The following is a 12,539-nucleotide window of genomic DNA, read 5'->3' on the forward strand; positions in this document are numbered from 1 at the left end:
TTATTGTTTTCTGGTTCAGTATATTTTTATTTAAAAAATTTTTTTGGATTCATTTTACACAAATGGGGTACAACTTTTCATTCTCTGGTTGTACATGATGTATAGTAACACCATTTGTGTAATCATACATGTTCATAGGGTAATGATGTTTGTCTGATTCCATTATCTTTCCTTCCCCGCCTCCTCCTCACCCCTTATTTCCCTCTACACAATCCAGTGTTCCTCCTTTCTTCCCATAACCCATCCCCCATCCCCTTCCCCCTCCTTATATATCATCATCCACTTATCAGAGAAAACATTCAGCCTCTGTTTTTTTAGGATTGGCTTATTTCACTTAGTATGAAATTTTCCAACTCCATCCATTTACCTGCAAATGTCATATTTTTATTCTTCTTTTTATGACTGAGTAATATTCCATTGTGTATCTATACTGCAGTTTCTTTGTACATTCATCTATTGAAGGGCATCTAGGTTGGTTCCACAATCTAGCTAATGTGAATTGAACTGCTGTAAACACTGCTGTGACTGTGTCACTGTAGTATGGTGATTTTAAGACCTTTGGGTATAAACTGAGAAGTGGGATAGCTGGGCCAAATGGTGGTTCCATTCCAAGTTTTCTAAGGAATCTCCACACTGCTTTCCAGAGTGGCTATACCAGTTTGCAATTGCACCAGCAATGTATGAGTGCACCTTTTTCTCCACATCCTCGCCAACACCTATTATTGCTCGTATGCTTGATAATAGCTATTCTAATTGTGTGAGATGAAATCTTCATATGATCTTGCAATTGTTTCTCATTAAGTATTCCTCCTTCACTTGTGTATTGTCATGTTTTACTTCTCTATTTTAACCCCAAAGACATTATAATTGTTATTGTTTTAAGTATTCTATTTTCATTTTTACTTAATTTTATAGCAGGTTTTTTTTTTCTTAAGTCCTTTAAAGATGCATTACCTTATCTTTTGACTTACGTCATTTCTTTAGAGTTTTATACAAGTCTTATTATTTTCTTTCTAGAGTAACTTGTGCATTTTTCCCCCCTTTGCCTGCTTTTTGGTATCTCTCTTTGGTTGTCAGGTGTTCTATTATGATATGCCTAGATGTGGTTTTCTTGGTATTTGGCAGCCTGTTTTGAGTATGTAGTTTCTTGAATTTGTAATTTGTTGTCTTTTGTCCACATTAGAAAATTCTTATCTATTCTTCATGTATTGATTTTGTGTCAGTGTCTATCTGTTCTAATTTTGGTATTCCACTTTTATTTTACTCTCTCTTCTGTATTTTCTATCTTCCTTTTGCCCTGTATGCCACTTTAGATGGTTTCATATTCTTCCTATTTACTAATTTACTGTTCTTGTGTATCTAAACTTTTAAAATCATCTGTTTACATCTTAATCACACTAGTCGTATTTTTTATTTCAGAATTTATGTTTTGAAATAGTAGAGTGGATTCGTTCCCTGTCTGCCATTTCTAACCTTCCATTTTCATGAATGAGTAATCAAAGATTAACTGGCCTTAGTGTTCTTTTACTACAACAAAATACCCACTTATAAAGGTGAAAAAAATCCACTTATAAAGGAGAAAAGGGTTATTTTCACTCATTATTTTGGAGGTTTCAATCCATGACTGATTGACCCTATTACTTTTGATCTGTGGAAGCACAGCACATGTGACAAGAGCTCATGACATTTACCTGACAGTGGGGAGGGAAAGAGGAAGAGATCCTCATTCTACAGTTCTCTCCAAGGGCATGCTCTCAGTGTCTGGAAGAGTTTCTATTAGGTCTCATCTCTTAAAATTTCCTACCACCTTCCTTATAGCACCAAGGTGGGGACTAATTCTTTAAAAACACATGGTCCTTTGTGGGATATTTCATATCCAAACTATAGGAGCATTAGTGCAATGTGGGAATCAAATGAGGGTCTGTTTGTAATGTGTATTTTTTTTCTCTTGCTTTCTTGTCAGCTATTTTTATCCTTATAGATTGCTTTGTACCTTGTAACTTTTCATTGGATGCCCAACATTGTAGTGGAAAATTGCGTAGCTTGTAGATGATGTTACTCTTCTTCAAAAAGGCTTGTTTCCTTTCAGCAACCAACATAATCCATATGGAGTATGTCTTTTTCACAGAGTATGTGATGTTGTATATATAATTGTTTCTTTGTTCTTTTCCATTGTATTATTTCCCTATACTTAGACTAGTATCACACTTTCTTATTTTAGCATTATAATAAGTCTTGATATCTGATAGTAAAATTCTTTAGCCTTGTTCTTCAAAATTGCCTTTGCTATTCTTTACCTTTTTTGTATGTATTTTAGAACCAGCTTTTCTGTACTTACAAAATAACCTACTGGAGTTTTGCTTGGAATACTTTGAATCTAAAGATCAGTTTGGGGAGAACTGACATGTTTACAATATCAGGTTTTTCAGTCCATGAATATGGGACAAATTTAGGATTGTGATAATTTTCTGGTCAGTTAACCTTTTTTTTACCATTTTAATACTTTTTGTCTCTTGTGACACTTACCTTCAAATCTCTGTTGTTGGATACTAGTGTGCACCAGCTTATTTTCCTTTTCTTTCTTTCTTCCTTTCTTTCTTTCTTTCTTTCTTTCTTTCTTTCTTTCTTTCTTTCTTCTTTCTTTCTTTCTTTCTCTTTCTTTTGATGGCCTATCATTAGTTTTTGTCATTTAACTTCAATTTATTTGTGTTCAAAGTGTGTCTTATAAATAGCATATAATTCTAGTTTTAATGTTCAGTCAACATCTTTTTCTTTTATTAACCTAGTCAATTATGAATAATATTCAGTTTTTTTGCTTTTTTATGTGACTTTTTGTTTTTAAAAATTATCGTAAAATATATATAACAATTTAACCATCTTAATTTAAATGTAAGCTCAGTGATATTAATTACATTCACATTATTGATCAGTCATAATCATCATCCATCTCTAGGATTTCTTTTTTATCTTGCAAAGACAGCTTAAGTCACTGAAAATCAAAATGAAAAATTCTACAACTGAAGGATCCAAAAATATTTCGATAAATGGTGTTAAAAGGATATTAAATGCAGCATAAATCGGAATCTTTTAACTTGATGGCAGGTCAATGGAAAATATCCAAATTTAAGCCCAAAGTCTTCCCAGGTTTTAAAAAAAAAGATAAATGTTTCTTTCATCATTTCCTCTATTTTCTTGAAAATATGAATCATGGTTATTTTATTGTCCTAGTTTATAACTCTGGTGCCTAGATTACATGTGTACTTGGTTCTGCTGTCTGTTTTTTTTTTTTTTTTTTTTTTTTCTCTCCTTTTTCTTTATTCCTCTTGATATTCAGTCATATGATCCTTGGCATCTTGGCATCCCGGGCAGTTTTTATAAAATGCTGGAACTCGTATATGCTTCCGAAGGCAATATTTTCCTCTACAAGAGCCTTGCCTTCTGCTAGGTAGGTAGAGTGTGAACTGGTCACCTTAATCCCAGCCGCCACCAGATGAAGTGAAGGCTGAGTGTTTGCTTCACTCAGAGATCTACTCCTGGCTCCTTAAGGACCTTCTAAGAATCTGATTTTGTTCACCAAGGGCATCTTCTCTGGCAGACTTTTGAACTCTAATTTTTGTTTCATCCTGAGCTCTGCTTTTCAGAGTTTTAGTTTAACTTTTTATCCTTTATAACCTTATATCCTTCCACATTTGTTAAATTCTGAAACCAACTGTATGTTTAAGACCACTCATACCTCTCATTCGGTTACTATAGTCTTGTCAGACTATCCAAGGTTCTGCTTGTTTCTGTCTCCCAGATGTTGTTCCTTAGGGTCCAACATGTTTCTTAGCCACTTACCTGTGCCCCTAATTGTCCAAGAAGAAAGCATCCCCAGATTATTAGCTTGCTTCTCTATTTCTCCTCTCTGAATCTTTAGGCTCTTTTATCCTTATTGCTTTGACAACTCAATTGCCTTTGTGTTAGCTTTTTGTTGCTGTTATAAACACCTGAGAAAAGCAATGGTAGAGGAGGAAAGCTTTGTTTTGTATCACCCTTTCAAAGGTTTCAGTCCATGATCAGCTAACTCCATTGTTTGGGTCTGAGGTGAGGTAGAACATCCTGGTGGAGGGGTATGGCAAAGGAAAGCTTCTCAATTCATGGCAGCCCCTAGCAACCAGATACAGTTTCCCAAGGACACACCTCCAGTGACCTACCTCCTCAACTATGCCCAGTGTGCCTACAGTTTCCACAGGCCAGGCAGTCCTTGAACTTGGGATCCTCCTTTTCAATTTTCTGGTAGCTGGAATTATAGGTGTACACTACCACATGTAGCTCTCAGTTTTTGGTTACTTAATTTTACTGTAGTGTTACAGTGGTGGTTTTTTAAAATGAAAATTTGCTGCTTTAATTAGTCAAGATGGTATTTTAAAGATTGGTTTAATTTTACATTTTTATTGCTAGTTGGGATACACCCCCCAGTCTTTGTATTTACTCTTAAGGAATTACTTTACTTTGAATGTTCCATAGGCATATTATTGTCCTAATCTGTGTGAGTTTACTAAAGTTATTTTAGTCAGTCTTTGTCAATTGTAAACCATAGAAACACTTAGAAGGAAGTTCTCAAAGAATTTACTATAAAGTGAGGAAGAACTGGTGCATCTGTTTCAGATGGTTTTTTAGTTTGTGTGGATTCCATTATTACCTTGTATAAACTAAGAAAAACATCTCAGGTTTGTGGCTTTGCGAGTATTAAGCTGTACTATTTTATCCCCCCACCATCAGTGTTTTATACACAAGCTTTGTTTTTGTTTTTATTTTTTTAATTTGTTCTAATTAGTTGTACATGACAGTAGAATGCGTATGTACATTTTGGTAAATCATATATAAATGGAGTGTAATTTCTCATTTTTCTGATTGTATATATTGTAGGATCACATCAGTCATCCAATCATATATGTATATGAGCTGTACTTCTTTAAAAGGACTGAGTGCTTCTGTGTTAGGTGAATATTGTTGGATAAAGTAGACACGGCCCCTGCCTTATAGAGATTTTAACCAGTACAGTTAGAGATTCCTGATACCTAATATAAATAATCCTGGAGACTTTTCAGTATCTTTTTTGTTATCTATCACTAAATGTAATTGTTTCTGGTCTTAAACATTTCTAGTAGGAGAAAACTGTACATAATTAGGACACTTGGGTTTAGTCGTAATAAATACTAAAAGAAAAAATTAATCTGTAGGTAAAATCTACAAAGGAATGAAATGCACATTAGACATAGTCCAATATTTGTATAGACCAGGTCAGAATACTGGGAATGCCTTAGAAGCCTAGGAAGGAGAAAATGGGCTAAAACATAAAAATAAGGATTAAAGTGATCATTTCGATTTTATCCTGGCTAAATTTTTAAATAGCATTTAAGTGCTTGAAGAAGTGGCCGCATATGATTGGACTTATTTTTGGTAGTAGTTTTGCTTTTCAGGATATTTAGAATGTAAATTTGTTTAACATTGAAATAGTTTTATTTTTGTGGAGACTTTTAAATAAAATAGCCCTCAGTTTATTGCCATTTATCCCATTGCTTATTGGATTTTATTTTTCTTTTAGGAACCTGTAGTCAGTTCTTTCTTTCTTTGAAAGGGTTTGTTTTAAAAATACATAATTTTTACTGACTTTATTGAAAATACAATTGTTGTATACTTGGAAATGACATCTAATACATCTCCTTAATTAATTGACAATTCATCTTTTGAGAAGTTACTTGCAAACTTCAGGTTACTCTCAGGTGACAGTGCTAGTCCAGTATTCACTGATACTTTTTTCCATTTTGACTCAGTAGCTTTAAGACCAAAATTGTAAAATTTGTCTTGAAATTAAAGTCTAGTAAGAAAAGCAAATAATGTAAATTTAGACAGGTTTGATGAGTACATTTTCTAAATTGTTATTTTATGCATTAACCCATATAGGAAAAATTTGAAATTGTGGTAGAGTGAGGAAAGTTTTAGAAGTGAAATGAAATGGTTTTTCAGAAAAATATCAAAAAATCAAGAAACCTGCTTAACCTTTTTGGCTTTCCCTTTCAGTCTAGTTTTTATGTGGCACTGTATTTAACTTGGAAAACTCATAGGTTGATGCCCCCTTGTGGTCTTTTACCAAAATAAATAATACAAATATAAATAAGTGGTGTTCGGTTACTGCCTGTTAAATCATTCATTCATTCCTTTATAAAATAACTTTGAAAAAGCACTTTATGGGGAAAAATAGTAAAAAAAATTATTATTCTTGTTGTCTCTATAATTTATTTATAATAAATTATTAATAAATAATAATAATAAATAATAAATTATTAATTTATATTTACCTTACAATTTATCAAATATAATTTAACCCTTTGTAACAACATATTAGCTAGACCCTGATGTACAGAAAACTAGGTTGTCTATCATGGTCATTACTGGCATCTAACTCCCTTATTATTAGTTCTTAAAACTGTGATGATATGTCATAGTGATTATGAGGTTAACTCATCACTTCTCCTCCCTCCCCCTCCAAACACACACACACACACACGCACACACGCACACCTGCATGCATGTGCTCACTCAAACACACGTGCAGGGGCACATGTAATTGGTGCCTGTTCATACTTAGTCATTTGGTCTGAAAGCTCCAGGAGTGTTATGAGGTATTAGAATAAATAAGGATTTCTACTAGTGAATTGGTGACTTTAGGCTTGTTGGGTCTTCCTGATATTATTGACAGTGTCTTCTTTGCATCTGAGTGTTATATTAAGGAGAAAGTGGAGAAGAAATAGCAGCAACAGTCAGTGTTTTAAGAAAGACCATAAAGTTGTAAACAACTGCCTTTCTTTTATTCAGTAAGCTCTATCAGGGTTGGAAACAGTCCAATACAAAGGGATATGGGCTTTGAGATTTTAAAGACCTGTTTTTAAACTGATTTTCATCTCTTACCAGTTCTTGGAGAGTTGTATAATACCAGATAAGTTACTTTATCTCTGAACACTGTTTTCTTTTCTTTAGGAGTTTAAATCTAACTCACTGAAATGTTTGCAGCTTGATTTTCATTATTTGAAGTCTTGGCATATTCTACTATTCTTCTAAATCTTAGGTTAAGAACTGTTTTGAAATGTATAGAAAATATACCATATGATTTTGTAGCTACTTTATTGTTGGTAAAAACTCCCAATGATAGTTTGTATTTTTAAAAGTGGTAAATCAGGCCATAGTCCTGTTTCTTTATCATGGACTTACTGCTGTAGTACTATATAAGTACATATTTTATTTATAAATTCTTGACATAATCATTATATTGACGACTTTCTGAGGTGAGCTATTTTAATAGTATAAGCCTCGTAACCAAATTATTTTTTGTAAAAATGATGCAGTAACTTTTTTTAAAGGAGTAATATTTGCAAATTTTGACAGAATGGTCGTTAAAACAAAACCATTGTTGTTCCTCCATAGCCTTAGTTTTATGGAAATAAACAAAGTGATGAAAAGGTTTTTTTTGTTTTGCTTTGTTTTTTAACAGTTGTTGATAGAACCAGAACCAGACTCACTATCTTATAGTCACTTCATTTAGTATTTAAAAAAGAGTTAATCTGAATTCTCTGTCAGAAGAAGCAAGATAAATTAGAATTTACTTCACAGACAAATAAGGTTATTTTTGTTTGTTTGTTTTTGTTTAAAAACCCAGGTAAATTCAACTTGGAATCATATAATTTCTCCTAAAATTTTCCTTGGCAAGTTAAAAACATCTCAGAATAAAGTACAACTGTAGAGTTTAAATACTGTTTGAAAGTTGGTGGACCATAAATTGTATAAAAACACACAACAGTAGACACACCATCAGAAGGTTATTCCATTTGTCTTTTTTTTACTTTCCCCTTGTTTTTGATTTCTAAAATATCACATCTGTGGTCTACATTAGTGCAGTGTCTCTGATGTTAAAAGACATTACATATAACCAATAAATACTTTAAATGTGGGGGGTGATGGCAAGAACACATGCCGTTCTACCAGAGACTTGTTTTTAAACATAAAAAGCATATGTGCCAAATTTACATATTTACTAATTAAAAAGGCTTCCTGGAAACATTAAGTAGACTATCTTCTATAACCTTTAACACCGTCACTAATGGATATAGCCTAGAAATTTTCATCGAAGGTCCTTTAAATAATGTAAATGATTATGAATATGTAACTAGTTAATATGCAGCTACGAAAGGATTATCATGTAGAGGTTAATGAACATTCTGCTCTTATGGTTTGCAGGGCTTTTCTTTTTGTGCTTTTGGCTCACTTCATGCTTGGAAACACATGCACTGGGATTGGAAAACATCCTGACTGGGGTCCCATCTTTTAATGGGGCTGTTAAATAGGAACTTTATAAAAAAGGATTTCTTGAAGATTTTCTTCTTTTTCAATTTACATTTAATTCTTTTTGTCTATTTTATAATTACTACCAAATCAGAAACAGTGAAATAGATTGATGTAGTTTTAGCTTGGCTTTTCCAGATGTAAAGTCAGTACTCTATTATATAGTACCACTGTTATTAAGTGTTGCTATGTGATTGATACTTACTAAAAGATCTTCATTCTAAAACGGACTTTTTATGCTGAGTTAATGTGTAGTATGGTTGGGTATCTGATTACAGCATGTATTTTGGTACAGGATTGCTGCCTTAGTATTTAAAATGTCCCAAGGAAGGACATTTATTTCAGGAGTTAAATGTTATAATAAGAGGAATTTAGTGACAAGTCTAAAAAAAAATCTTGTGATTTTTGGGTGCAATACTGAGCATAGACAATATTGGTATTTAGAACTGAACTAGAGCAGTGGGTTTCAAACTAAATCATACTGCTGTCTTTCTCACATGGTCTTGGCATTTTGGCTTTTATCCCTTAGTTTTTCTATCTCTAAAATGGTGCTGTGATATGCTAGGTTACTGTTTAAAATTTTTATTAATAGGTGACTTAAAATTAGGTGATTAGTGTTCTGTGAAAATAGTATAAATTTTAAAAGTGTGACTCAGAAATAGTGTTATTTTTGAAATTACATTTTTCCTATACTGAACATTTTGAGACTCTATTATAATATCTTAAAGGAAAAAAAAAATAATTGTGCTTAATTCCATTGTTTTAGTTTTATAAACCTAGTTTAAATGGATTGTGAAGTGCTTCAAATTTTATCATAATTCATGGGGGAAAGAATGAGCTGTTCAGAGCAACTCTTTATCCCAAGTATTTCTTCTTGAAATGTAGTAGAAAAATATCACTGAACTCATTTTTAATGCATCAGAATAAAAATTACAGGTGAAAACATTTGGAGATATACTGACAAAATAAAATATTTTCACTACTGTCATTTTTTTTCTTTTTTTTACTGATGAAACGTGGATGTTACATTGGTTTCCCATTATTTATAACATTTGCGTATTATACAAAATATGTAACATTGAAAACAGGTCTGTAAATTGTACAAAATACTAGTTATCTTATATCATATGTCACCTAATAGTTATGAAGCGAGTTTTGTACCAAAGTATGAATTGGAAAGCTGTAATTTGTTCTGCAGTTATCAGCCTGCATTAGAGGGTTATGATAAAGTATGCTGCTTAAAAACTAACATTCACATCTTTGTGCATTTGACAAATAAAAATGTATGCTGAAATGCTATTAAATCTGTAAAGCTACTGTTCTAGTTTTCTGATAGACTGTTTTTGTACCTCTGTGCATAGCCCTGTTTTTTCATGAGCAGTTATCTGTTTTCATGACAGGTGGTCACTAACTGCCAAGAGAAAATCCAGCACTGGTGAGTGAAAGATGGTTTTATTATACTTCTGAAATACTGTTGGGGGTCACCTACTTGTATTTAAATAACTTGTATACTGGTTTTGTGTGTGCCTGTAAGATCAGTAATTGAATTCTTCTAGTTATCTCCATTTTGAGTGACTTTGGTATTAATTTATAGTTTTCTTATCCTTTTCTGAATTACATGTTCCCTGATTTCTTTAAATTGTTACCATTTGTTTCTCCATTAAAAAAACAGAATAATATTAATACCATTATGAAGTACAGACTTAGACATATTTGAACCTAACTGGTCATAGAGAGCTCTGTTTGGTGAATATTTTCTGTACTGATAGTAGAAAAATAATTGGAATCAGTTGTTTTAAAATAATGATGGAGATATGACACAGATAAATTTTTTGAAAATTTGAAAATTTTGAAATTTTCCAAATTTAGATCTAATTTTCTACATTTCAGAACTTGCTTTATGAATTGCACTTTTTTAGAGAGAACGAAAGCATGTATATTTTAATGTGCTAATATATAGTTAACAGAACAATGGTTGGTAAATAACATGCTTTTCTTCCTCTTCTGAGGAAAAAGCTCAATTTAATAGTAAATAAAATCTTATATTATGAGTTGTCATGAGGTATAGCTGTTGATCTTACAGATATCAAATTACAATATATCCATGCTGTGTTTACGAAGATTTTACTGAGAGAACAACAGGAGCTGTCTTGATTATTGTCTGCAGGGTTATTGCAAAATCATGGTAACTGCCCCTTTAGTGGTGAGATTAAACCTTCGGTTATACACCATCAAGCATATAATATTTTAAATTTATTTTAAGAGGCTTTTTCTTCATGCCTGAGAGATCTCCATGGAAATAATTTATAGTTAGTGTATATCAAATGTTTTTTGGTATAAATGCACATGGGCTGCAAGCAGTGGATAAGAGTAAAAATCAGTGCAATCTGTATACATCATCTTATTAAATTTTGACTATTGGCTTGCAGAAAATAATCTAAAACTAATAATATCCTCTTTATAAATAAAAATTCAGGACTTCATTAATTTTCAATAAATGCAGCATTGTAGTTGCATCCAGTGGTGGTGTAAGTCTGTCAACATTTCCATAAATGGACTGTTTGCTTTTCATTATACATTCAGTTCAGGTTAAAATGTGAAATGCAAGTCCTTGGCCAAAGAATGTTTTTCTCCTGAAAATTTGGCTAAAGTGATCCATTTTATAAACAATTCTCAGGGGACATTTTATTAATGTGAACTTCTGTCAGTTTTGGTAAAGGGTTAGAAAATTAGAAAAGGTTGTATTCATTGAGAACAGATACTAGCTTACACAAATGTGTGAGTAACATCCTGCTTCTGGTTGGTTTTTGTAAAATCCTTCCCTATGAACAGAGTTCTTTAAGAATACTGCATAGTTTTATCTTATTATCCACAGTGAGTTCTTGAATAAATGAAGATGAAATATATAGTTATTTTATACATACTATTTTAGTTTATAAGTAATATAGCAGTTTACAACCCTGGTGATCAATGACAGGTAGAAATTTAATATTTATTTCAGAACAGGTTCATGTTCACTTTCTAAAGCCCTGAGCACATCTTAATATCATACCTTATCTGTATATTAACAATTAAAATTTTTTTTCAATTTACATTTGCCTTTTGCTTTGAATTATTTCCGATATGGCTTAGGGAATGGAGTTTCTGTTTGCTTTATATTTATCCATGTACAGATGGATCATGTATCAAGATTGATTCTATCAATCTGAATGGCCAGTGAGCTCATCAATTTGTTATATTCAAAAATTAAAATAAAAACTGTTTCCATTCTTTTGAGAGCCAGGAAATTGCTATTTGGGAGCATTGTGGGATTCTCCTGATATTTTTACATTATTTTAATTCCTCAACACTAATTGAGTTCCTTCCCTATGTCAGTGTTGTGCTATTTGGAGTTGAAAGAACCTGGGATTTATAGTCAGGTGCTAAAGAGAGAAGTCACAATAATAATGTGCTACTTGCAGAGATGTGAAGCAAATACAGAGGGAGTTGAGAGGTTAGAGCTATTCCTAAGCATGTATCTCATACTATTTTTAAAAGCATGTTTTTAATTCTTCTTTGACTTTTGGTGTTAGTACAGTCTTTCTTTATGGATACATACCAATACAAGGGAGAGCAAAATATATGAAATAAAAAATTAATTCTTTGCTAGTGATATTTATGCTTGTTTGTGCAATTTTAAAGAAAAAACCGTGTTATCATGTTATCATTTATGCCCTTTTATATTTCTTAAATTTTGAAACATTTTCAAGTGTATCGCCTAATTAAAATTTTTTTTCTTAAATCTTAATGTATTTTTTTAATCTCTTAAAGATATGCTGCATTTGAATCCTGTCATTAACTTTGTAACCTTGGGCAGTTATACCAAGTGTCTCACTTTCCTTGTAAAATGATGATGCCATGTAACTCACAGGTTGTAGCGAACATCAAATGAGGTGATGTCTACAAAGCACCCAGCCTGGCACTCAAGTATTATTAATAACACATTTATAAACAAAAAACACCAGTGTTTTGTAAATATTCATGAATACTTTGTATTTATGCTTGTTACCTTTTTGTCATGATATAGAGGATCGACTTTCTGAGCATTATTGTTACAGCATTACATGAATATTTTTAAGTAACTTTTTGTTATGAAGAATTTCAAACAAAAGGTGACAGTT

At 32.1% G+C, this 12,539-nt stretch overlaps 1 protein-coding gene across 1 annotated transcript in view; it reads left to right on the forward strand.

Annotated features, from left to right (window-relative positions):
• The window catches only part of Uri1 (URI1 prefoldin like chaperone), a 74,108-nt gene that overhangs the window by 18,055 nt on the left and 43,514 nt on the right, over positions 1-12,539 (forward strand). The window contains exon 2 of the mRNA XM_047528695.1: positions 9,780-9,814. Within this exon, the coding sequence (XP_047384651.1) occupies positions 9,780-9,814 (35 nt within the window). The remainder of the gene's footprint in view (positions 1-9,779; positions 9,815-12,539) is intronic.

The sequence above is a fragment of the Sciurus carolinensis genome, chromosome 16 (assembly GCF_902686445.1).
Source record: "Sciurus carolinensis chromosome 16, mSciCar1.2, whole genome shotgun sequence".
Lineage (NCBI taxonomy): Eukaryota > Metazoa > Chordata > Mammalia > Rodentia > Sciuridae > Sciurus > Sciurus carolinensis.